The 26,539-nt window shown below is 43.2% G+C and overlaps 1 protein-coding gene across 1 annotated transcript in view; it reads right to left on the bottom strand.

Moving 5' to 3' along the window:
- Positions 1–20,749: 20,749 nt before the first annotated feature.
- Positions 20,750–26,539, bottom strand: part of CCHR2.PART1H18orf21 (chromosome chr2.part1 C18orf21 homolog) — a 329,037-nt gene continuing 323,247 nt past the window's right edge. Inside the window, exon 5 of the mRNA XM_044063004.1 lies at positions 20,750–21,917. Coding sequence (XP_043918939.1) covers positions 21,767–21,917 — 151 coding nt within the window. The 3' untranslated portion in view covers positions 20,750–21,766. The remainder of the gene's footprint in view (positions 21,918–26,539) is intronic.

Below are 26,539 nucleotides of genomic sequence, written 5' to 3'. Positions count from 1 at the left end.
TTTAGCCTTAGAGCTGGAAACACTATCCAGACCCTCCTCGAAGGAGGGTTTCAGAAGTCCCTTCAAAATCAATTTATTCTTCCTTTCCTGAAGAACTCGTGGACTAAAAGCATGACAGAAGCTGCACGACTCCTGGAGATGAATCGCTCCCAGACAATATACACAGATGGAGTGTCCATCGGTAATGGACATTTTGTAACTGCACCTAGAGCACTTCTTGAAGCCCGAGGGCTTGTGCTCCTTAGTATCTTTGGACATAGTTAGCCAACAATAATAAAGCACCAAGGCAATCAAACACTGAATAAAAGGACCAACGGTCAAACAGTCACAAGGTGGGAAAAACCTACAACACACAAATACCACAAGATCTCTAAGTTAAACGATCCTTAGACACAAACACAAGGGAGAAAGGACTAAAACCTCTAATTTAAACAGTTTTTAGTCCAGGTAAACTTTAATGACACAAGGAAAGCAAGGGGACAGACTAGGTCCTCTAACTGAAAACAGGCCTAGCCCGTTGGAAAAGGTAGTAGGATACCATAGAAAAAATGATCCAAAACACAATTTTTCCACAAGACAAGAACACACAATAGCTATTAAAATAGCTTTTTGTTTGCAACAAATTTCTCTGATGAGGAAGAAAAAGGGTACTAAGCCACAGCCAAGAGCAAGACCACGTCCGAGCTACACGAGAGGCAAATGAGATCTGGGGATAGAGAGCAGTGCAGCATGGGATACCATCTTAGCCCAGCCAATAGAAAAACTTCATAGTTTCATAGTTTAGTACTAGGCTATCTGCCCTGGGGCATTTGTAAGCCTAGCCATAGTGATGTGGCTTTTGCCACCCCATGAAATGGTACAAAGATGTACAGAATAAATTTAGAATACTGTGCCTCTGTCTAGTAGTGACACAATGAAGGTCCCCTTATATAATATAATTAGTTTACTGTGCCCCTGTCTAGCAGTGACACAGATGTGACCCCTGGGGTATACTTACGATCTCCCATCCACTCATCAAGATTTCTCTTGAAGAGAGTCAGTGAGGGGCTTTGCCTAATATGAACTGGGATCTTGTTCCAAAGCATGGGAAGCCTCTGGGTTATGAATCTATCCCTCCAGCATGTCCTATTCATACTTGTACCGAGGTTTAAGCCTTTAGCTCTCGTGGTCCTGATGGATTTGGATTTTTTGAGGTGGAGCATGTCCATCAGGTCCTGATTGGACATGGCCTTGTACGTCAGGCAGAGATCACCTCTGAGCAGGTGGTATGCTACTGAATAGAGCTGAAGTTTCTTTAGTCTGGCAGAATAAGACATATGTTGCAGACCCCTGATCCTCTTGGTGAGGTACTTTTGCGGTCTCTCCAGCTGTTGCAAATGCCGGGTGAGGTACATACCAAATGGGGCATTGTACTCAATCATGGGTCTGATGAGGGAGGAGTATAGGGGTACAATGACATCCTTGGATCTGGATGTGAATCCCTTCATGATGAGGTGTGCAAGGTAGAATGTTTTTCTAACCACTTTGGCAACATGGGTGTCAAATGAGAGGTCGCTGTCGACTTGGGTCCCTAGGTCTCTGATTACTTTTTCCGTACTCAGTGGGTTGCTGTCTATGTGATAATTTGTGGGTACTTTGTTTTCCCAAAGGGGATGACTATACATTTTTTGGCATTTAGTTTAAGGCCGTGACTCCAGCACCAGTTGTCCGTTTCTGTGAGGCCTTTTTGTAGGATGTATGTGTCCGCTGGTGTATCGACTATGGCGCCTAGTTTGCAGTCATCTGTGAACTTTGTCAGCCACAACCCTCCCATGTTTGCTTTAACATCTGAGAAATAAATGCCGAACAAGAGGGGTCCCAGGACAGATCCCTGTGGGACACCACTTGTGACTGGCTTTGAGTCTGACATTGCTCCAGCGATTTTAACTTTATGGGTTCTGTCCTTTAGCCAGTTTGCAACCCATCTAGTGACATAAGGGTTTACGTTTAAGCTGTTGAGCTTATCTATGATGCCTGAGTGGGGTATTGTGTCGAAGGCCTTAGCCAAGTCCAGGTAGGCTGTGTGGACTGCTTTGCCCTCATCAATGGCGAGCTAAAAAAGTTGGCCGAGTCGGAGCCGACATTCGGCTCTGAACCCTGTTGGTGAGATTGGACTACATAACATCTGAAATTTTGTGAACACTCATTTCAGTATTTTAATGTATAATTATCCCCCTTTTACGGGATAAAATTGACATTAGATACAATCATTAGGCTGTAAAGACTTTTCTTCTAATTATTACTGTTTTTGGATGCCCGCTTTTATGGGACAAATTGAGGAACTCAAGTAGAGTTAGTCCCTAGTGTTGGCAAATGACCCAAAGCAATGGTGCAGCTCTCTCTTTCAATTCCCGAGCTTGTTTTACTATGTGCATTTCTACCAAAATGGTTAACACTTTATCTTTGTATTTTTGTTTTAAATGTTCACATTATTTTCTTACTGGTACTTTGGCCAAAGTACTAAGAAAAACATGTTTGTGGCACTTTCGCTTTTCCTGTTCCTTCAGCCCTGCCTGAATACACAGCAAAACTATGAATGGTGAAAAAAATTGGTTAGTACATTTGTTGGGCCGAGTTGATGATGTCTGGGTACACTCTAATACAGGTATCTTTTCACATGGCTTGTGGGTCATACCTTTTCACAGCTGGAGGTAAATCAGACTTTTTCATAGTCAGAGGGTCACTTGCCCTTATCATTACAGAAGCTTTATGGGGGGTACTCCACAGCTGCAACAACAATCGAGGCTGGGGCTCTTTCCTGAAGACTGTGTGAATTGTTGAAAAGCAACCATAATTTTTGGGTGGTTGGCAGAACACTGGTGCCAGAACCAGATCTATTATAGTAATGGGGCCAATGCCCATCCTCATTATATGTGTGGATTGCTGCGTCTTCATACAGTCAACTGCTCTAAATCCAAATGCCATTTTAAGAAAAAACTGCCAGAGCTACAAAATACAAATGAGGAAAGGAGACCATGTTTGTGTCTTCCTGCAAACGCACCAATACTAAAATGAATTTTCCAGAATAAGCAGATGAAACTTAGTGAACCAAACACAGTTTGGAAAGAGGTCCAGAAAACTATTTGGTTTCTAAAGTGCTCATCCAAGGTTATGTACAGATCTGCATGCATATGTCGACTATTCAACATACTAGACTGATCAGAACAGAAACATAGTCTAGCAAGGAACTGCAGTTGAGCCTGTTCCAACAGTTCATGCATTAAGGTTCCAGGCACAAAAGTAAGCATGGGCAGCTGGGACAGATCTTTTGAAATGAGGTCAATAACCTGACGATTTTCCCAGTGGCCAGCCATGGTTATATGCAGATATTGCATGCACACATTGTCTAAAGTCATACTAGATTTGCTAGGGTAAATAAACTGTACTACACTTACGAACACTGGGCACTTCATCATCATCAGCAGCACTCCCCTTTTCCCATTTTCTACATGGGGTCGAGGTATTGTGTTAACTGTTGCTATCTCTCTTGATATAGAGTCACACTCCCACCTTCTTCAACACTCATGCTTGACTTTTGCAGATCTGTCACACAATTCATCCACCTCTTTGCTGGACATCCTTGTTTCCTCTTACCTTCTTCCTGTCTGTCCTAAATCTTCTTCACCAGATTGCCTTCTACTTTTCTGCATGTGTCTCCAAACTTGCTGATCTTTTCTGCAATTGGAGCTACTTTGGCTTCTGCACTCATGTCCTCATTTCTTCACCTGTCCCACAGTGTGCATCCTATCATCCTTCTCAGACACTTCATTTCAATCACCTCTAGCTTCTTCATCTGCTCTGCCTTTACTGCCCAGATTTCTGTACCATACAGTAGTACTGGTCGCACTACTGTCTTGTACACCTTACTCTTCAGCTTATTTGACATTCTTCTATCACAGACTACACCTGAGATTCTATACCAGTTGGCTGCAGCCACACTGATTCTAGCTTTGACCTCTTCATTCAGACTTCTCTTCTCCTCAACCACCCCTTCCAGATACTTGAAGCTATTTACCTGTTCCACTATCTTCCCTTCTATCTCCATTTGTAGCTTCTTCTGATTCCCCCAATTTGCTGCCATTACTATTGTCTTATCTGTGCTTAATTTCATCCCATGTGCCTTCACTTTTGATTTCCATTCCCCTATCCTTTGCTGAAGTTCTTATCTAACCTAAAACCACAGCTGAACCCTTTTTAGGCAGTCCATGCTTTTTAATTAAATCATAAAATCCATGAGAAATCCAAAAATATAAAAAAGAAAAGTGCAAACATAAAAAGTTACAGGGTTTATAACCCATTGCAAACTGAGATGAAACATAGTAAATCTTTTGAGATCAGATCTGATAGCCTTTTATGCCTGTTGTGAACTGGGTTAGGGACAGTCCCCCTTTGGAGATCTAGTCTGAGAAGCATAACTGTGTTAAACCATCCATCTGCTTGCAGTGGGACTGACCATGTGATCGCCATGGATGATTTTTTTTTTTTTTTTTTTTTACAAACACCAAAGGCTTTCCACAAGAGACCTTACAAGTTCAGCCGGCCAATACCCAGAAGTCAAGTATACTGAGCTGAATATGGTACTTAAGATGTTGATTTCCAACCCAGGATCATGCATGCCCACTGAATAATACCTGCTGAAGTCAATCCCTTCCTTGTTCTTCACCTAACTTGAATGGGATGTGTTTTAACATGTCTCTGGTTGCTGCAAAGTTCTTACCGTAGATAGTTTTAACCGATCTTGTCCCAGTGTGAGTGTTCCTTGTTCTCTTCCAGAGCTGTGCTTTTTTGTTCTTAGTCAATGTTTCAGGAGAAAAGGACTACCTCATTGGTCACTTGTGCCTGTTGGCCCTGGGTATGCTCTTTTTGTATGTTAGGGGCATTTCTGTCTGTGGAACTGTGCTTAGTATAACTGCTTGTGGTTCAACAAACAATAAGGACTGATTTAATGGAGCAGCTGGTCTTCATTCCTGGGGTCCTGTGGGCTTCCAGTCTGATTAACCACTTGAGAACTTTCTTTTCAATGGCTGCATTTCTATTCCCCTTGTGTGGGTTCATTTCTATTTGTTTTTTTTTTTTGTTTTTTTTTTAGAATGTAGAATTTGAATCTGCAATGGTGGGAATTCTGTGCCTGATATCTGGCAAGTGGATCCTTCAGTTTTCCAGACCTGATCTCCGTGAGATGCTGTGCAATCCATCTTTTGAATTTATTGATTTTTTTCCCTACATAAAAGTGTCCACATGAAATACAGTTAGACCTATAAAGGAAACATTCTGTGTCACAATTCTCAAAGCAAGAACTCTATTAGGTTTTGCTGGAGTTCAGACATGTGAAACTGTCAAAACTACTCATTAGCTGCAGTATTTGCAGTCCACAGACGAACATACCTCAAGAACCCAGAATCATACCACTCGGCCTCCCCTCTACACAACCCCTTATACTTTGGCCTTTTTGAAAATAAAACTGGGTATGTCTTTTAAAATACTAAGTTGTTAATTATTTATCATAATACAGTTGTTGGTGATGGCTCTTTTGATTTCTTTGAAATAAGTGGTGAATAAGAAGTTATGTACCTACCATAAAGTTCCATGTTAGTTGTCTTCTTCTCGCCTTCTTTCTTGCTGGATGGGTTCAGAACCGATCCTCGGCTCCGACTTGACCTTCTACTAAAGCTCGAGAGCTATTTACTGGTTTGAGGCTTCCCCATATCCCACAATGCTAGGCGACAGATACCCAGATCTTGTTTGGTAGAGCTAACACCATGGAGACACCTGTCCCCACTACAAGGTTTACCTACAGTGCTAAAAACAGAGGAGGACGTAACCTAAAAAGAGTCAACCAGAGAAGGCCTCAAAGGGGATTCTTCTCGGTCTGTCCAGGCTAGGGGGATGGAGGGTGGGACACAAGAAAGAAGGCGAGAAGAAGACAACTAACATGGAACGTTATGGTAGGTACATAACTTCTTAATGTTAAGTTGTCTATCTTGCCTTCATTCTTGCTGGATGGGATAGCGTCCCTAGCACCTTAACCCTGGGTGGCTCATTGGAACAGACTTTTGAGCACAGTGGAACCAAAATCAGCTTGACTTCTGGAGGCCATATCCAACTTGTAATGTGAAATGAAAGTATGAGGAGTGGCCCATGTGGCTGCAGCACAAATAGATTCCATTGGAAGCCTTGCCTGAAAAGCTATTGATGTAGCTAATGCTCTGGTGGAATGAGCTTTTGGTTTTGTAGGGAGTTCTTTTTGTCTCAGTTGGTAAATCAAAGTAATAATAGAGGCCAACCACCTGGATAGGTTACTTTAGAAACTGGCAGGCCCTGCTTGCCCTCAGCATAGGACAGGAAGAGTTGGTCCGATTTTCTTGTTTGTTTAGTCCTATCCAAATAAAAACGTAATTGCCTGTGAACGTCCAAATAGTGCAACTTTTATTCAGCTCTGTTCGAATATTAGGAAAAAAGACAGGAAGATCAATAACCTGATTCAGATTTGTCTCGGAAGGTATTTTGGGTAAAAAGGAAGGATTAGTCCTGAGTGAAACTCTTATTTTTGTGAAAAACAAGATAAGGAGGACGAATACAGAGGGCTTGAAGTTCCGACACTCTTCTAGCTGAGGTGATGGCTACTAAGAAGAGAGACTTCCAGGAGAGTAATTTTAAGGAACAGGAAGCCGCAGGTTCAAAAGGAGGGAGAATCAATGAAGTTAATATCAGGTTCAAATCCCACGGAGGCGGGGGCATGTTTAACCGGGGGCCTAAGTAAAATCGTCCCTTTAAGAAAAGCTTTACAAAGTTTGTGGGACATGATGCTGGTCTCTGACAGGCCAGCATGGAAATTAGCAATAGCAGCCAAATGGACTCTAATGGTGGCAGATGAAGAACCTGCTCGCAAATGTTCTGCCAAAAAATCTAGAACTTTATGGACAGGGGCTGTAAAGGGGTCTATATTTCTAGCCTCTGCCCAGAAGGAGAAATGTTTCCACTTACTAGCATAAGTCTTTCTGGTAATAGATTTGTGCGAAGAAAGGATGATTTCACGCACTGGCTGAGAAATATGTGGAAGCCTGGCTAAGGTTGGAAGTGGAGCAACCAAGCTGTGAGGTTGAGAGACTGAAGGGATTGGTGCAGCCCGCCCGACTGATGGATCAAGAGATCTGGCACTGGGTCCAGATTCCAGGGCTGCTCCAGCAGGTGACGATGCAGGAATGGGAACCAAATTTGTCGAGGCCAGTAAGGGGCAATGAGGATCATCCTGGATCCCAATGCGGTCGCTTTCTGAATCAGTTTTGGAATTAAGGGAAAGGGAGGGAATGCATACAGATGACCCCGGGGCCAATCGTGAACTAGAGCATCTCTGGGGGAGTGGCCGGGGAGGGGGAAGAGAGTGAAGTAGTTGCACTTGCTGTTGAGAGGGGTTGCAAAAAGTTCGCAGCAAGGTTGACCCCATCTGCGGAAAATTTTGTCTGCTACTAACTGATTGTGAGACCACTCGTGAGGCATGAGAATGGCTCTGATTAATCTGTCCGCTATGACGTTGGACTTCCTGGGGATGTGCGTTGCTATCAGAAACCACTGAGAACAGATCGCCCACTGCCAGAGTCTGAGTGCTTCTCGACATAAAGGATAGGACCTGGTTCCGCCCTGCTTGTTGATGTACCACACTAAAGACATATTGTCCATCTGAATTGCAATAGTCCCGGTAGGTAGAGAGTCCTGAAGAGCTTGCAATGCTAAAAGTACTGCTCTCATCTCCAAGACGTTTATGTGCAGGTGGTACTCTAGGGGTTGCCATGTGCCCTGGACAGTCCTGCCCTGAAAATGCCCCCCCCAACCCGATCAGGGAGGCATCCGTTGTCACCGTGGCAACAGGAGGAGGAAGAACAAACGGTCTGCCTTGAAGTACTTGAGAGGAGACCATCCACCAAGAAAGATGGTCTTTGCATGATTGATTATTATGTTGTGAGACATCGGAAGCTATTGAAAAGACCATTGTGTAAAAAGCATCCATTGAAGAATCCGCATGTGAAAACGAGCCAGGGGAGGTAACGTGATTGCTGCTGCCATGAGACCCAAGGTTTCAGTACAAATCTGGCCTGAATTCTCTTGCACTGTAGTAAGGTTTGAACATGTCAGCGAATGTCTGATACTCTTTCTAAGGGAAGTTTGCCGACAGCTCTTTTGTATTTAATATTGTGCCTATAAAAGTTATAGATTGACAAGGCGACAATGCAGACTTTTCGAAGTTTATAGAGATACCTAGCTTGGAGCAAGTTTGGATGGTATAATCCCTGGCTCAGAGTAGCTGATGCCTGGTGGAAGCAGTTAGGAGCCAGTCGTCTAGATATGGAAACACCTGGAATCCTCGCCGTCTCAGGTAAGCCGTAACCACTGCCATGCATTTGGTGAACACCCTGGGGGCTGTGGTGAGACCAAAGGGCAGGGCTCTGAATTGATAGTGACTGGCCCCCAGCTGGAAACGGAGAAAAGGAAGGAGGGAGACAGCAAAACTATGTAAATGTACGAAGAACCATGTATGTAATGAAAGGTACAAAACTGTACCATGTTCTTCATCTCACTACCCAACAGTCCTTACACTTTGGGTAGAACCCTTAGCAGAGGTAAGGGAGGTGATGAGCTGACCAAGGACTACATTGCAAAACAAGCCCGCACTGTAGCAGTTTCTTCAACCAGCCCAGCTGCTAGAGAAACACTTACTGAGGATAATAAAGCCAAAGTATATACTGAACTCAAGCATGCCTCCAAAATATCCTGACACACACCCCCAAAAGCTGTTTGGTTGGTACAAATCTGGAACAGCCCCTCTAACTGAAACCCCTCCTTGATGAGGAATAACCCCAGCAATGCAAAACCAACCCACTGTGTACCAGACACAGCAGTGCCCTAAGAACTCAAAGCAAAAAAACAACTGATTGCCAAGACTGCCTGAACCCATTAGCAATCAAAGAATAGACATAAAGCAATGCAAAAGAAGGGTTATCTAAAGTGTTTGCCCTCCCATCCCTTTATTTTAATCTAAAGCAAAAAAGTAAAACAATGAACAGCCTGGTTTAAAGCCACAAAGTTCTGTCCTAGGCATAACGTTTGGTTTTAAAAGCATCTAAACCCTATCCTTATTTAAAATCAAGATTGGCTCAACTGTAGGCAGGGCCTGCATGAATGGAAACCCTTAAAGCCACACTAGAAACACAAAAAAAGCAATCAAGTCCATGATAAATATTTCTAACTCAACAAAAGCTGCAGGCCTCACTGGCATAAGAGTGACAAATTCAAGGAAAATTGAGATCAAGGTATATAGATTTCTTTCTGGGTCTTTGCTTTGAAATGCCCCAACTCAAAATTATGAGAATAAAAAGCAAAAAACATGAGTGGTATACTATCATTTGGAGCCATCTAAGTGCTGAAAGGGATTTTTTATTGTACAGAAGAAACATTGCCTTGTAAGTCATCATGAACCTAATAAAGATACCCCAAACTCAAATTAAACTCAGAGAAAGTGTTTGCCATAAGCCAGCATGACTCCAGGCTAAAATCTTGACAAGTTCTTGTACACTAACCCAGTACTAGGCCTCTATTCCACAAAATCACATTCAAACTTGTTTCAAAAGCCTGAGACCTCTTCCAAACACAAAAACAGAATATGTGCAGGCGTGTACTTTCTTTTGAAGTTTGACATTCAGCCAAAATCACAGAGAAAACTTTGAACAAAGGTTGAGAAATAGGGCGTGGCTATGAGGCTTCCAGACCACCAGTGCTTGCAGGCAAAAAATTCGAGGAGAAAACACGTCTCTTGTGACATCCTTGCCAATTCCTGTCTGATCTTTAGAAGGCTTCTTTGGGAGGAGGAAAGCAGAGGGAGGAAAGGCAAACACACAGAAAGAGCATCCACTGAAGGAAAGTTTGGCACTTCCTGTCTGTGATGAAACCTTTAAAATGAAGGTTTGGCAGCTGAGGGAAAAGATGAGAAGTTTAACAGATCCAATTGGAGTTCCCATGACACTGTCAATTTGAGAAGAATACTTGAGTCTCCACTCACCGTGGGTGATGGAATAATTGCCAAGCAAAACACATTCTGGCGGAAGTCTGCTCACTGGCACGTACCTTGCCTGAAGATTTGGCCAAAACTGAGAGCAGTAAATCCAAAATCATTGTTTGCTTGCCTAGAGATTGAGCTGTAAACTGAGAGCAGTCTCCCACCAAATCATTGCTTGCCTTGTTGTGTTGTCTGTTGAACCCCCCTGCTTGCCCTGAAGAAGTAATTTTGTTTCGTTGTGGTAACTAACACCTGCATGCAATATCCTCATGTTGATATGTAGAATGCCTACTGAAGTAAGGCCACTTGTTTTAGTCCAATTTCATAGACAATGAGTCCCTCAAGCGAGCTTTTGTCTGTTGTAGTGTCGTTAAAATCTGACCAGGTTCTGTGCGGGGGTCACAGAGTCCCTTTGTTTAGTGACATCTTGCTGTTACCATAAAAAAATTTCTTTCAAATTGTATGGTCCTGAATGATAAATTCCTTATTTGGAGAAGCAAGTGTGTGAACACAAGGAGATACCATTGTAGCAGTAATCCCATACCTATTTATGAGGAACCATACATTTACAAGATGTGCCATGAAACCTAATGTTTAAAGACTGTCCTGTTGATCCCAGTACTGAAGATGAAGTGAAATGACGAAGTGTGGATAGACTCTTTTTGTTGGTCCGATGTTGAAAGGCTATGGGGGGATGCCGTACAGACTTTTGTTTGTCCGGGCCATCATGGATGCTGAGTGGTACACATCTCTTGGCCATTTCGCTCACAGAATACTCCAGGCATCTATTAGACTGGACCAGGTCACAAAAATGACAGTTGTCTGCTCTCACTTATATCATATACCGCAGATAGAAGGTTTTCTTTCCTTTAAAGCCAAAATTAACCTGAATCAAGCTGGAGGATAAGCCAGAACTTTCGGTTCTGAAGCAAGTAGTAGATACTGAGCAGCGGGCAATGCAGAGAAGATATAGTGAGAAGTCCCAGCTCGAAAACTAATAGTGAGAACCAATAGTGAGAATAGGAATGTGAAGGTAAGCTTCCTTTGAGATCCTTAGTTACCATCCAATGATCTTGCCCAGCAGAGGTAAAAGCTGCTTAACGCCAACATTTTGAACTTGGGAATGTCCAGATAAGTGTTGAGGCACTTAAAATGAAAATTCTGCCAAGCGTGTTTCCAAATTTGGTAAAATCTGGCCCCGAGGTAAATCCTTCTTGCTCCTAGGAACAGAGTTAGAGTAAAACTCCTGCCCCTATTTATAACAGAGAAACTTGGTTTAGAGCCTTCTATTTGTTGTTGAGGAGCTGGCACTGGCTTGCCTTTTGAAAGGAGGCAAGAATGGAAATAAAAACCTGTAAATCGTGGTGGTGATATCAAATAACTTGTCCTAGTGGTGGTATGATATACAGACGAGAAGGTTCTTGCTCCAATTAAGCGCCAGGTGATTTTCTCTGTTCCAAAAAAAGGACTGACCCCTGCCCTCACCCGAAGAAAGGACAGGAGAACTCCCTTAGGTAGGCCTGAAAGAGCCCTAAGAGTTTCCGCCCCTACCACTTTGAGAGACAGCCCAACCCAGACTTAGAAATCATAGAGCTGAGGAGCCCCCTTCCTTCTGCCACTAGACTGGGAATCAGAAGGAGGCTGGATAAAGAAAAAGGAGGCCCAGGCCTGCATAGACTTGTTCTCTAAAACCCAAAGGCTGGAAACTGCCTCAACAAAAGCTTCCTCATAAGGCATCAGGATTGTAAAGGGATTTTGTTAAAACTCTTGTTTAGGCAATTGGAGGCATGAAACATGCACCAAATCTTAAAACCTTACTTTACATAATCAAGAAACACTTACTAAGCACTCAAACCTTGGGACTTTAATTGTTAAAAGGAGATAGTTCTGGTATTTCAACATGTGAAACTGGCAATTCAAAGCCTCCCTCATAGCAAGAGTGGAAGTAACTAAAGGAACAATCCCCATCTATCCAAGGCCCCAAGTCTTTGTCTTCTATCCAAGGATTCTCAACAACAGAAGCCTTAACTGACTTAGGGAACGACTTCTTAACACTGGCTTAGGCCTCTAACTCTAAATGGACTTATGAGTTTCAGGTGCACCCTGTAATACCTATCCGGGCACACAGGAGCAGGAGGCAAAGAATCAGGATTACTTTAGGCTGCAAAACATCTTCTTAGAAGCCTCAAAACAGGAGAGGAGCTCAAAGGCAAAACAGGGGGTAAAACAAATTCCCTATGAGAGAGCCTGGAATCCATCTAACAAAGGCCCTAGCCACTTAACTCCCTCCTCATGGAATGAAGAGTTTTGAAAAAGGAAAATCCTCAGAGGAGAAGCAGAAGAGAAAGATCCAGATCAGAAGGAGGAGAAGGATCCAGGCAGAATCAGTCTTCATCAGAACTCTGAAACATCCGGGCCTCAAAAGATGAAGCCTCAGGCTCTGCTCTCCAACCTAGGTCTCCCTCCAGGAGAAATATGTATCTAGAGGCATAGAATCAAACTAAAGTAAATTCCTAGCATATGCTTCTTGGGCACAGTACTGCAAGAGCTAGGACCAACACCAGCTGAAGCCTGGAGCCCCTCTGAACCAACTGAAAGCCAAGAGGGAGAAGGAGAGGAGGGAGCCACCCTACCTTCTAGGCCCTGGGAAGCCCCTCCTGCTGCCCCTCAGCTCAGCCTGACTTGCCAAGGCCACCTCTGAGAATAATAAGTTACAACTTCACCCTGAGCAAAGAAACAAATCCTCCGCGACACCACTAAGCCACCCGGCACCTCCAACACGCCGGGCGTCACTAGACGGGTTCAGTTAGCTCAGACCTACTGCCTTGTCCTAGTGACTCTTCGAAGAAGGGCGTCGGAGCATAATTCGGGTATTTTATAATTAATTCGCTTCCCAAAGACTAACCTACAACCTTCCAACCTTCTTTATAGTAAGGTCGAAAATAGACTCAGGAGCAACAGCGCCAATAACCAGGTTTGTGGCCCTAAGGGTAGCAATACAATCTGAAGTATCTATGTTTATCCCACAACTGTTACACCACTGACTTTGATGAAAGCGCATCCGTAAAAAATCAGAAATACAAAAAAATAAACATTTATAACTATCAGCCAACTTGAAACTTGAACTTGAAAAAAACTTCAAACCAAACTTGAAAAGGCATGCTGGCTTATGCTGCTGCTTGCAAATGGATTTCTGAGGATACTGATAAGCAAAAGACTGTTTGTACCCGTCGACGCGTCTTGATGTCAGTCAAATTGACCTGCGACACGCCAGCCTCTTACATTTGGATATTCGCCGACCCGAGGACGGACTACCCAAGTGTAAGGACTGCAGCAATGTGAGATGAAGAACATCCTCCTGGAGTGTCTGTGCATTCTGATATGGTAGTACACATCCTGAAGGTCTATGCAGCACATCCAACTGTCCTGACCCAAAAAGGGTAGAATAGACTGAAGCGTGACCATCCGGAACTTTGTTCTTTGAACAGATTCATTTAACCTGCTGAGATCCAAAATGGGTCTCCAGTCCCCTGTCATTTTTGGTACCAAAAGGAACTTGGAGTAAATCCCGGATCCTTGCTGGTCTGCTGGGACTGGCTGGATGGCCCTTTTTTCTAGCAGTTTTGAAATTTCTAGTACTGCTTGTTCCCTTAGACTGGGTGGAACATCTGGAAGGGACCTGTTTGTTTGTAGAGGCGTGTGGGCAAAGGGGATTTTGTAACCCTCGGATATGACAGACCGTACCCATTTGGCTTGTGTGAGGAGTTGCCAGGCTTCTGGGTACAGTGACAACCTTTCCCCAACTGCCTCCGAAGGTGGACAGTCGGGCAGCCCCTCAGGGGTGCTGAAAGGGTTTGTCAGAGAAAGATTCTCTGCTACCCTGATTTTGCGGACCCCCTTCTGCCCCTCGGGCGGCATCTATTATTGAGCCCTCCTCTGCCCCATGAGGGAAACTCGCCAAGTGTGTCAGGCACGACTCCCTGGGGTTTCCGAAACCACATTTTTCCATTCTTCTGACCTTTAGGGTATGGTCTAGAGGGAGTAGAAAAATGGACTCCCACGGCAGAGAGAGTCTTGCCTTCCTGCTCACACCTGGTAAGGGTATCCTTCACCTGTGGTCCAAACAAAGCCGAACCATCGAAGGGGGTATTGGTGAAGGACGCCTAAAAGGGGTCAGCAAAGTTACATAACCACATCCAGGCATGTCTTCTCAAAGCCACGCCTGTACCTGCGGCCCCACTTGCCCCATCGGCTGCATAAGAAAATGAGCCACATGGGGGAGTTGACTATAGCGTTAAGGGTCGCCAGCTGGAGTTAATATTTTCCTGAGACCCCACAGCTGATGGATCCTGAAGGGTATCACCCAGTTCCTTGAGAAGATCCCATTGAAGGCAGGTGAAATGGCACAGATAATTCAGCGACCGCATGGAAAAGGTCGCTGAAGAAAACACCCGCTTCCCGCACCTGTCCATTGTCCTAGATTCTTTATTAGATGGATGGACAGGCACCGAAAGGTCAGCCAACTCCTTCTTAGTGGCTGCTGCCACCACCATGGCATCAACAGGGACAACCTTTGTCAGAAACTGTTTGTCAGATGGGGCTGTAATGAAATTAGTGGGCCTGCGGGGAGTTGGTTCCACTGTGTCCGGGGCTGTCCACACCTTCCAAGCCACCACTTCTATGAAAGGCAGAGGCACCCAGGAGGTGGAAGGGCGAGAAACAAACGCGTCCAGGTACAACGACTCATCCTCGGAAGGGTTACGGGCAGTCCAGTTCCCCTTCTGCCTAAGGATCTCAAGGGTGTCTGAAAAGGAGACATCCTCAGAGGGGGACCTTGGGGACCCTTCCGAATCCTCCAAGTCGGTGTCAGATGTGACTGACTCGGGGGAGTCAACATGTTTCCTCTTGCATTTTCTCTTCCGAGGGGGCTCCTCTGAATGATCAGGGGAGGCCTCGGAAGAGGAAGATACACCCAATGGGGCGACCTGGAGCGTCTGTTCTCCATGCTTGGGGTCAGGAGGGTGGACAGAGACCGATGCAGGCCCCATGGGGGGAGGAGCCGAAGGGGCCGATCGTGGAGCCAACACAGGAGTCAGCATGCTCCTCATGAACTCGAAGGTGCCCCTATCAGGCAGAGAAGAGGGTCCCCGCTCCGAAGAAATGTGAACCACTCCCGACACCAAGAGGGACGGCTCCAAGGCCGATGTCGGGGCCGAGCTCACCTGCGCCGAGGCCCCGAGAGGGAGAACGGGGTTGGACAAGGGTATGATGCCACTCGCCCCCTCAGAGCCGACGAGGGAATCTCGGCACCCGGATCCCTCCAAGGACGGAACCAATGAAGAGATCGGAGCTGACGAGGGGGCTGAAAGGTGTGGTATCGGCTCCGACGTTCTGACGATTCAAGCTCCAACGAGCTCCGGCTCTGAACACAGTGGAAGAGTCGGAGGAGGAACTGTTGAAGACACAGGGATAGCCACAGTCTGTTGACAAGGGCTGGTCAACATTTTGGCCAGGTGCCTGCAACTTTAGGAGCCTACTGACCACCATCTCCAAGTCAAGATCGGATAGTCTGGAGGACAGAGAGGAGTGGGACCTATGGCTCCGCTCCGACTGAAGCAATGGAGACCTCGGAGCCGAACGAACAGACTCTAAAGAGGGGGACATCGAATGTTTACGGCTCAGAGAACGCTCCGATACCAAGTTCTGAGCCGACTGAGGTCTCAAAGTGTCGGTTCCAGCCAGAACCGACAAGGAGGCAGGAGCTCTGCTCGGCGACGGCTCCGAACAGGGAGCCGACGGTTTGGCGGGCTTTAAGGATTTTCCCGATGGAGGCTTAGCCGGGGATCCTTCTGGATTAAGCCCCTCAAAATGAGCTTGTTCCTACGCTCCTGCAGGACTCTCGGACTGAAGGCATGGCAGACTGAACAAGAGTCCTGCAGGTGTAGGGGGCCCAAGCAATAAACACAAGAAGTGTGACCGTCTGTCAGAGACATCTTCTGACAGCATGAGTCACACTTCTTGAAACCTGAGACTTTGGTATCTTTAGACATATTAAAAAGGGATACCAAAGGGAACAGGAACTAGTGCTTAAAACAAGGCACACACACACACACACACACACACACACGCACTAGGTAAAACTAACAGTAATAATAATAACTATAACCACACAACTATTACTAACAAATATATATATATATATATATATATATATATATATATATATATATATATATATATATAATACAATAACAAATTATAAGACTAAGTAAAAGTAGCTAATAAGGCCTAACACTACCCTAAAGGGTGGTGGGGGAGGGAAGAAACTCTGAAACAACAAAAAAAAAACGAGTTTCTAAGTGGGATCTCAAGGGGTACACAATCTAATTAAACTAAGAGGGAAGATTATCAAAAAATAAGAGAATATTGACAGTAAAACACAAGAAAAGATTTATACGACCTGGAGCCGGTAAAATTGCAACCTCGTAGCTGAAGCGGCAAATGAGATCTGGGTATCTGTCACCTAGCATTGTGGGATATGGGGAAGCCTCGAGCCGGTAAATAGCTCTCAAGCTTTAGTAGAAGGCAGAGTCGGAGCCGAGGATCGGCTCCGAACCCATCCAGCAAGAATGAAGGTGAGATAGACAACTTAACATTGTCTGTTCTATGATGCATTCCTTGTTGCATCTTTAGAGTTCCTATGTAGGCTTCTGAATTCCCTTACCTAACGTGCCTGTTGGGTCAAGATTTGGGTCATCGCTGGTTGTAATTCAATAATGGCGTCAAGTAAATCTTTGACCATGCTGAAGCTATAGCCCTTGAAGGTAATTTCTTTTGGAGGCTGATGATGTTTTTGGTAAAGTCCATTGTCTCCCTGGACACCCTGACTACTCTCATTCCTTGGGATTTGATAACATTTTTCATCGTGATGTATGAGTGCATGTTACAACTGTGCAGGAGAAGGTTTACTAATGTGTTTCCTAAAGAGATTATTCATCAGTCTGTATCAAGGCTCTTGATAATTGTCAGATCCAGCTCCAGCAGTGGATAGTATTAGAGCAGCCAATCTGCATATCTACATTTACTGGCCAGCCAGAAAGAAGCATGACCATTGCCACCCTTTTACAGAAATTAATCGAACATTTTTGAGCAGTCATTTTTGTATTGTGCAACTACCCACTTTCATGGGTAATTATCATTAGTTGCAGTCAGTAGGCTGTAAAGACTTTCCTTTTAAATATTTTTACACAATGCCCCATTTTATAGGGAGAGTACCTAAATATGTACATGGGTAATTGGGGAAATCATGCAGTGCTAGTCCTGACCATGGACAAAATGACTAGAAACAGTGCTGGCCTAGGTCTCTCTCTTCCAACCGGGCTTATCAGGCAAGGTGGTCAACATCTTATTATCTTTGTGTTTTAATTTTAAAATTTCACATAATTCTCCTATTGCTGCTCTGTGGCCAAAGTTGTAAGCAAACTATTTAAAAGAGTGTGTGTGTGTGTGTGTGTGTGTGTGTGTGTGTGTGTGTGTGTGTGTGTGTGTGTGTGTGTCTGTGTGTGTGTGTGTGTGTGTGTGTGTGTGTGTGTGTGTGTGTGTGTGTGTGTGTGTGTGTGTGTGTGTATGTATCTATGTGCATGTGCATGTCTGTGTGGGAGAGGGCCTGGGCTGATATTATCTGGGTACACCCTGATAGAGATGCCTTTTCCTGTGGCTTGGAAATCAGACCTTTTTCTAGTCAGAGGAGATCAGTCCTTTTTGTGGTTGAAGGGTAAAAGCCTCATGAGGTCTGACAAAGTTGTGACATAATGATCAATGCTGGAACTCTTTCCAGAAAACTTAAATCACTGGAACGCACACATCCCCACAGTTTTTGAGCATCAGGCAGGACATGGGTACCTGAACCAGATCTACTCCAACAATGGGTTCAGTGTCCTTCCTAATTGTATGTGGGGACAGCCGTGTCTCCATCCCACCAATTGCTCTAAATCCAACAGCTGGAGCAGGAAAAAAATGGCCAAAGCAGTGAAAAAAAAGTCAAACAGGATCCCATGTTTGTTTCTTCCTGCAAATGTACCAGCCTTCCTAAGGTTAAAATAAATTTTGCAGAGTGAGCAGATGAAACATAGTGAATGTGGTTGTCCTGAAAAGAACTTCTGGAATGGGAAGACACAGTAAATTATTTGTTTTCCTCCATGGCCAGCCACAGCTATGCATAGAACTGTGTGCATTTATTGACTATTCAACATACCAGACTGACTAAAACTGGGGTATAATCTAGTCAGGATCTACAGCTGAGCCTGTTTAGTCAGTACATGCATTAAGGACCCAGGGGCAAAAGTGAACATGGCCAGCCGTGACAGACCATTCAAAATGGGAGGGCCAGTAACCTGACTGGCCTTCCCAGCAATGAAGAACGTTAACTGTCAGTCTTCTGAAGCCTGCAAAAGGAGCCCTCTGTCAAGTTACAAGAAATTATTGAGTGATTTGCCTCCCAGGCTGCTGGTTTTCTCACTTAGGAGCTCATGCCACCAGCAAACAATGGCTGCCTGAAGGAGTCGGCCCAAGGCTTTCGAAGACTGTTTGGATGTTGAATCCTTGGCAGGCTATAACTCAGAAGATAAGCTTACTGCAGTAGTCATTTAATGAAAAAAACATCTCGTACTTCCCAGAAAGCAAAAAACTGAACCTTTTGTCATTTGGTTAACAAAAGCACCTTATTACTTCAATTAAAAAAGACATGGCAGTAAGTAATAATAAATGAATGTGCACTCATTTGCATATATTCTATTTTATGGCCCGGCAAAATGCCTTAAATGAAGAGGAGCAATACTCACTTTTGTTTCAGCAGTCAGGTATGAGATGCTACAGTTATTTCTCAGTGATGATTCTGCTGGACCATACTTTCAGTGGCGTAACACTGTCATATTACTACTACTCAATAAGTTAGTTTCTTGTTTTTTTATACCTAATTGATTACTCATGTTCACTGTTCCGTTTCATCAAATTCACATGATGCTTAGAAAATGTGACAGCCTTTAACTTGCAATTCTCTTGTGTGCAAGAGGTTTTGTTCTCCTTTTCTTAAAAATATCTTTTCCTAAGGGTGGGTCTTTACTATTATGTTGACATCTGCACACATTTACTTCTCCAGCTAATAGTTTATGCAACCCCTTACAAGTCCTAAATACATTTCCTCCTAACCTTTTTTTTTTCCAATTCCTATACCAATCATTTGTTTTGTTTTACTTTGCAGTGATGTGTACATTTCATCTGCTTCACTCCCTAATCTTCAGCTTTTTGTCCGACTCGGTTGTTAATGTAATCCTTACTAACTCACACATTTTCCGCAGTCAACCATCTCAAAAATCTTTACCTTTGTATTGGTGCAATTTGTCTGTGGTTGCATTGGCTTTATTATCAGCTACATTTTTTTGAGGATTCCTAATACCCATCGGGTCTCCAGCTTCTAACTGTCATAATTTTTTTGTCTACACTCAAATGTATTGAACTTAGGAATGCTCCCTCCCAGATATATTACAACAGCAGTTCTACAAGGCATGCTTCCTGTAGATTTCTGGGTAATATTTCTGACACTGAATGATGTTTTAAAAACTGCTCTCCACTACACATCTAGTACTGTCATATCTCAGATGATTATTATTGATCCTTTCCTAGAACTCCAAGAATGCCTTCTGTTATTATCTGGTTCTTCCCATACAGGAAATGGGGTCTGTGTAAAAGTGGATTGAGGCACCACTTCCCATCTACAACCTGCCTACAGTAACCTCTATTCTCCAGTCCTATTGTTTCTCTACTCCCCCTTTAGTGCTGTTAGTTTATATTCTTTCCCATATTTTCAGTAGTTAAACATGCCTTATATTACCCCTTCTCACCTGGAAGATTTTCTACTTTGATAACACTTGAGCTCTCAGTCTTAAATCTTAGTGTTCTATGCTTCTGTGACTGAAACCCATTGTCCTTAATTTAAGAAACTTGAAGTGTGTTACCTTGATGACAGGAAAGGCATTCACCACCCCATGTGCAGATGACTTCTCTTTCTGCTTCCCATATCAGACCTCTCAATTGTACTTATTTTGGAAGAAAGTTTCCATTTTCAAGCTTGATTTACCCCTTCACACAATTTTCTGAAGCCGCACACAGAAAACTATACTATATGACTGACATACTGGTGGCATCAGTAATTTAAAAAAAAATAGAGGACATGCATCTTACATCTCTTTTTCAAAAGAAAAAATAAATGAACTTGTGTGGCAAAATTTTACAATACAGTCCATTAAAGTCTACAGATTTTACAATCTCTGATAATGCGTTTATATTTTTCCATCATTTTAGTAACTGCTTTTTAAATGCATTTTACAGTAGTATCTCTCATTCCTACTGGTTACAGGAAGAGTCACGTGCTACTTGGTATTCACATTTTATGCTTTTAAGATGTTCAGCTTTCTGGGTGGATGTACCTACTTTTCAAGGGCCTTTGTTCATATTTTCAATGGCTACAGATTAAGTGCGTCTCATAATCAAACCAGGTTGCATTAGACTAAGCTATCTTCTTGATTTCCCTTTAATAAAAAATACTGTACGTGTGTGGGTGGGGTTGATATTCCTGACTCTCTAACAACAAAAATAAACATTAAATTCAAATATACCTATTTTACATTTGCAAAATTTAATAAAACATGAAAGCAAACATACTACTGCAACACAGACTTAAATGTCATCTATATACAGCCTCCACACATTATGAAATAAAAAAAAAAATCTGTACTACTGTAGACAGAGAAGCAGGTCAATAACATGACCTAAGGTCCATTAAAGAACCGAAGCCCACAGACATTTTATGTTATAAATTTCAAATTTATCAAAATGAACATACACGTTTTAAGAAAATCACTAACAGAAAATGTTCTCAGTGACAATAACAAAAAGTACTGAACATCTGGTGTCTTAAAACTACCAAAGTGTATCGACAATTCTTTTACTAACAAAACCTGTACGTGCAATGTAGAAAACACAACTTATAAAAATAAACATTTATATACAATTTGACAGAAAAGTGAGAAATGACAACTGGACACCTGAAATGAGTGTGTCTGATGACACACCACCAAAAATTACAAATATTAATTCAGTTTTATTTGGTTAAACCACCGCCACTGTTTCCTTCCAAAGGCAAAGGCATGCATGATACAACAATCCACCAGCTGTTCAAAACTGACAGTGCGCTATCTCTGAAAGCACAACTTACCATAAATATTAAACCAGTGACATAAATGACATTTAGTATTTGGCACACAAATGGAAAATATTTTTTTAAATCAGCAAAAGCTTACATATGCTATTATATTCAAACATTATACAACAATTATAAAATCCTTTTTCTTTACAATGTTATGACTGACCATCCATTAACATTCCAGAAGCCAGGGCTAGAACGTTTGATTTAACAATCACTTTAACCAAGTTTTTAGTCAAACTGACAGCTGTAAGACTGCAAATCAGAAGTAAGGGCCCTTTTGTTGTACATTACATTTGACTGGTATACAGACTATCAAACCCTTTGCCTGTGCTCTGACAGCTGAATACTTGAGTGCAGTTCATCTTCCTGTTCTTCACAAGTTCCCATTACAATTATTCTCAGCAACCATAAACCTCTCAAAGTGAGGAAAGGAAATCTTGAAGCCTCCCTTTCTTTTTCAGTTGCTTCTGCTCCTCTTTAAGGAGCATTTTAAGGCGTGAGAAGTTAAACTTCTTTGCACGTTCAGATTTAGATGAAGATGGAGAGGAATGTTCAGATTTGCCAGTTCTGTCAAAGAAAAACAGTTGTCATCGGTAATAAACGGAATGCATTATTTTACACAATGTCATCTGCATTCATATCTTCCATGATCTAAAAAAAGCTCAATAGTTTATACAGCTAAACTACATTTTAAGATTGTTTAATGGTGTTGAACCATTAATAACAAAATTAAAACTCAAAACAGCTGTAATGTTAACATCTTATTTCTGCAAAAAGAAACTTTTTTTTTCCATTCCCTGCTAGCCCTACCAAAGCTATATCTGGGCCACTGCAAGTACAGGCTCTGGTCTATCCTTACACCTGAATTATTCACTCTAAATTTCCTGGTTAAGCCATACTGATTCAGCACAGCTGATAGGCCAGGATTCACTCAAACCTATCAGCTGCTTCTTGGTAAATGTTTTATACAAGAAAAGGGGACTACATTAATATAAGGCATCCATGGAAGCCAGGAGGATGACTGGCCCTTTTGCTTCTCTTCTAACCACAACATGGGTATAAAATAACATTCTAACATCAATGAGTATCCCCACAGTTTAACACTGGTGCACCAGAAGTCCTCACCAAGTGTTAGAGTGATGACAGAAAAAAAACTTCACCAGATAGAGCTGCTCCAGGCTTCCAGTCACATTTCCTCTGACTGATGCTCTGAAGGTTTGGACATCTTCCAGAACATGGTTCTAAGTCAACAAAGAAATCCTTCCCCTGTGACAGCAAGGCAGGTAAAAAGTAATTCAGTTTGAAGATAAAAATGCTAGCTTATCTTCTACTACATAACGGACAAGTAAAAGTGCCAGTGGCATGTTTCTGTTTAATAAGAGTGCTTAAATTACATCGCTGGACCATTAAGAGGTAGGTTTTCAACCATTACACACATTCAAGGCATACTTAAGGTACAACTGGGTAGAAACAGACTTATGGATAGAGGAAACTGATTTTCTGGATAACAGTTTCACAGCAAGAAAAGTGTTCTATTACATGACATATGGATGGAATAAAACATGGAAGGAAGTGCCAAGTAGAGAGATAACTGGTACAGTGGTTAACATTTTCGTTAGATTTTCGACTTGGGTGCCTTTTGTCCGGAGTCTGCATGTTCTTCCTGTGTTCGTGTGGGTTTCCTCCTGGTGCTCTGTTTTTCTCTCACATTCCAAAGACATGCATCCGGAGTGTTTCTCCCTGGCCCTCTGCTGAAAATAGGCTCTGTCCTAGTCACTCTTTTCTGGTCAACAAATGTTAAATAAATAACCGCAAGCCCAGGGGTGAACCACAAACCTGAAGGATAATTGACTAAAAATCCTCTGTAGATGTGGTGATATCTGTACTAAACACAGCCCAATGTGCCTTATTAAACTAATTTTGCACAATAGGTTATATATGACAATTAAATGCTTTGTGAAGTATTTTAATATAAAATAGTTCTTCTGCCCATTTTAAATAATCAGTTGCTGTTGAGGGCTATAACTTTTTAACAGTGTGAAATTTTGGTATAAAGTTTAATGGCACTCACTTGATAGGTTCACCGGTAGGTACTAGGCTATCGGCCCTAGGGCCTATACAAGCCTAGCCATAACAATTCACTGGATATTTCTTCCCACAATATTTACTTCCCTGGACCCCTGTCTAGCAGGGCGACTGACGTGATCCCCAGGGTGAATTTCCCATCTCCCATCCAATCATCAAGGTTCCTTTTGAAGAGGGCGAAGGAGGTGCTCTGCTTGACATGTATGGGCAGTCTATTCCAGAGTATGGGGAGCTTCTGGGTCAGGAACCTCTCTCTCCAGCATGTTTTGCTCATTGTGATGACAAGGTTTAGATCCCTGGAGCATATGGCTCTGAGGGATTGGGATTTCTTTAAATGGAGCATGTCCAACAGCTCATGGTTTGACATGGCCTTGTATGTTAAGCAGAGATCACCTCTGAATAGACGATATACCACAGAGTATAGCTGGAGTTTTTTTAGACGGTCAGCATAGGGCATCTGCTTTAGGCCTGTGATTCTTTAAGTGAGGTATTTCTGCAGCCTTTCCAGCTGTTGCAGATGTCTTGTGAGGTACATACCAAACTGGGCATTGTACTCTATAATGGGTCTAATGAAAGATGAGTACAGTGGGACAATGACGTCCTTTTTTCTGGATGAAAAGCCCTTAGTGATGAGGTGTGCTACATAGAAGGATTTCCTGACTGTTGTGGTGATGTGGTTATCAAAGGTGAGTCCACTGTCCACCTGTGTGTCCCTAAGTCTCTCATCACACTTTTGGTGTTTAGTGTATTGCCACCTATGTGGTAACTCATGGGTACATGGTTTTTCCCAAAAGGGATAACTAAACATTTCTTGGCATTGAGCTTCAGCCCATGGCTCTGGCACCAATCATGTGTATCTGTAAGGCCGTTTTATAGAATATCCACATCATTTGGGGATTCAATAATGGCTCCCAGTTTGCAGTTATCTGCGAACTTTGTTAGCTGGAGTCCCTTAGTGTTGGCCTGTACGTCAGAGAAGTAGATGTCAGACAAGAGCGGTCCCAGGACTGAACCCTGAGGTACTCCACTTGTCTGGAGCTGGATTTGGAGTCTGCTACTTTTACAGTCTGGATTCTGTCAGTAAGTCAGTTGGAAACCCATCAAGTGATGTAGGGATTTATGCCCAGCTTACTAAGTTTATCTGTGATTCCAGAGTGGGGGATGGTATAGAAGGCCTTGGCAAGGTCCAGATAGGCTGTGTGGACCGCCTTACCCTCGTTCACAGCTCTTGAGACTGATTCATAGAAGTCAATCAGGTTCAGGAGACAGGATCGTTCCTTCACAAACCCAAACTGGGTGGGGTCCAGTGTTTGAAGGTTGCCAATGTCTTTGTTTACAAGTTCCATGATAATGCGTTCCATGCACTTGCAGATCAGGCTCGTCAGACTCTGTAGTTTCTGGGATCCAAGGTGGATCCCCCTTTGTGGAGCGGGTTAACTGTAGCTGTGCACCACTCAGTGGGCATGAAGCCTGAGGTGAGGCTATGATTAAACATGACACTTAGGTGAGGTGCCAGTTCATTTTATAGTTCATGTAGTACACAGCCCAGGATGTCATCTGGTCCCATAAATGCTGTATTCTTAGCTTTGGAGAGTGTGGTTTCTACCTGTGTGGCCATGATTACCGGAATTTGGCAATCTTTTGGTATTGAGATGGGCCCCGTAGGGGGTGAGAGGGGTGAAGTTGGCACTAAATCGATCTGCCAGGATATTGGCAATATCCTGGGATCAGTATATTTAATGTCATTCTGTTGTAGCTCATAGCATATCTGAGCATTGCCATTTAGATTCCTGACATAACTATAGAATGCCTTGTGGTCATCTTTGGAATCTTTGGCAATTTTATTTTCGTAACTAGCTTTGGAGGATTTTATGAGGGATCTCACTTCTTACTGAGGGTGGTAAAGGAGTGTTTTGCATCCTGGGACTTTGCTCTTTTCTGCAACAGTTTCTTCCTTCTGTTGTGTAGTTTGTTTATGGCAGGTGACCACCAGATTGGCTTCCTTTTTTTGGAGGAGAGCGTCTTGGTTCTATTTGGGATTGCACGATTCTTGCACAAGTGGATATGCTCGTACAGTGTCTTAGTGTAGGATTCAGCAGTCGAACTTTCAGCTCCCGTCTGGATGAGTGTCATGAAGTTTGTCACTTCTGACTTCAGTAGCATGAAGTTGGCTTTGGAGAAGTTTTTTAAGGAGGTTTCCTTACTGGGAGGTGGGGGTGGGATGTGGATGTCAAGGGTGATTTGCTTATGGTTAGGCCTGACCAATGAGGGGGTGACCACTGGTGTGGAGCATCTACTTCCCATGTTGGTAATAACCAGGTCTAGGATACTGGAGCTCCTGGAGGGACAATGGATTAGTTGATCCAGGGTGTTGGAATTTATGAATTCCAGGAACCATTGGGAAAAGGTGTTGGTACCAGAATAGTTTTCCCAATTAATAGCAGGGTAGTTGAAATCACTCAGTATTAGGGTGTTTGGTTGTATCTTAATATTTTCCAGTATGTTTAGAAAGGTGTAGTGAGAATCTTGGGGCATGGTGGGGGATCTGTAGCAAGCTACAATTTGGATTGCAGTCTTACCTAGTGTTAGCTGCACTTGGAGAATTTCAGATGTATTGTGTTGGGCAACTAGCATGGAGGTGTGAATATCCTTGGTGAATATGGACACTCCTCCACCTTTAGTGTTTCGGTCTTGGTTTGGTGGCCGAAAAGTGTGGTAAGAATTGTAGTCTTGATACTGCAGGGGTGCTCTCTGAGGCCTTGAACCAGGTCTCAGTTACTCACAGATATCGATGCTCTTCATTTTTAGGAGTGCCTCGAAAGAGTGCATTTTGAGGTTTAGACTTCTAGCATTGAGTAGCATTACCTTCAGATTTTGCATGCTTGTATCTGTTACAGTGGTGGTTTTGTTCTCTGAACTTTGCCTAAAAAAGGCACTATAGGGGTGGCAAGAGCTTTAGCCAGTAACCTGAATCCCAGGGGTGACAGGTGCAGACCATCTCTGGCAAAGCATCGTGGTTTGTCGATCACGTCGTCCCAGCAGACAGATACTGGATCCCCTTTGAATGACACCAGAAGCTTAGCCAATTGCTGAAGTCAATCATT

This window comes from Protopterus annectens, chromosome 2.part1 (genome assembly GCF_019279795.1).
Source record: "Protopterus annectens isolate FY-2018-M chromosome 2.part1, PAN1.0, whole genome shotgun sequence".
Lineage (NCBI taxonomy): Eukaryota > Metazoa > Chordata > Ceratodontiformes > Protopteridae > Protopterus > Protopterus annectens.
Note: the sequence above shows the minus strand (reverse complement) of the source record. Positions and strands in the feature narration are given on the sequence as shown.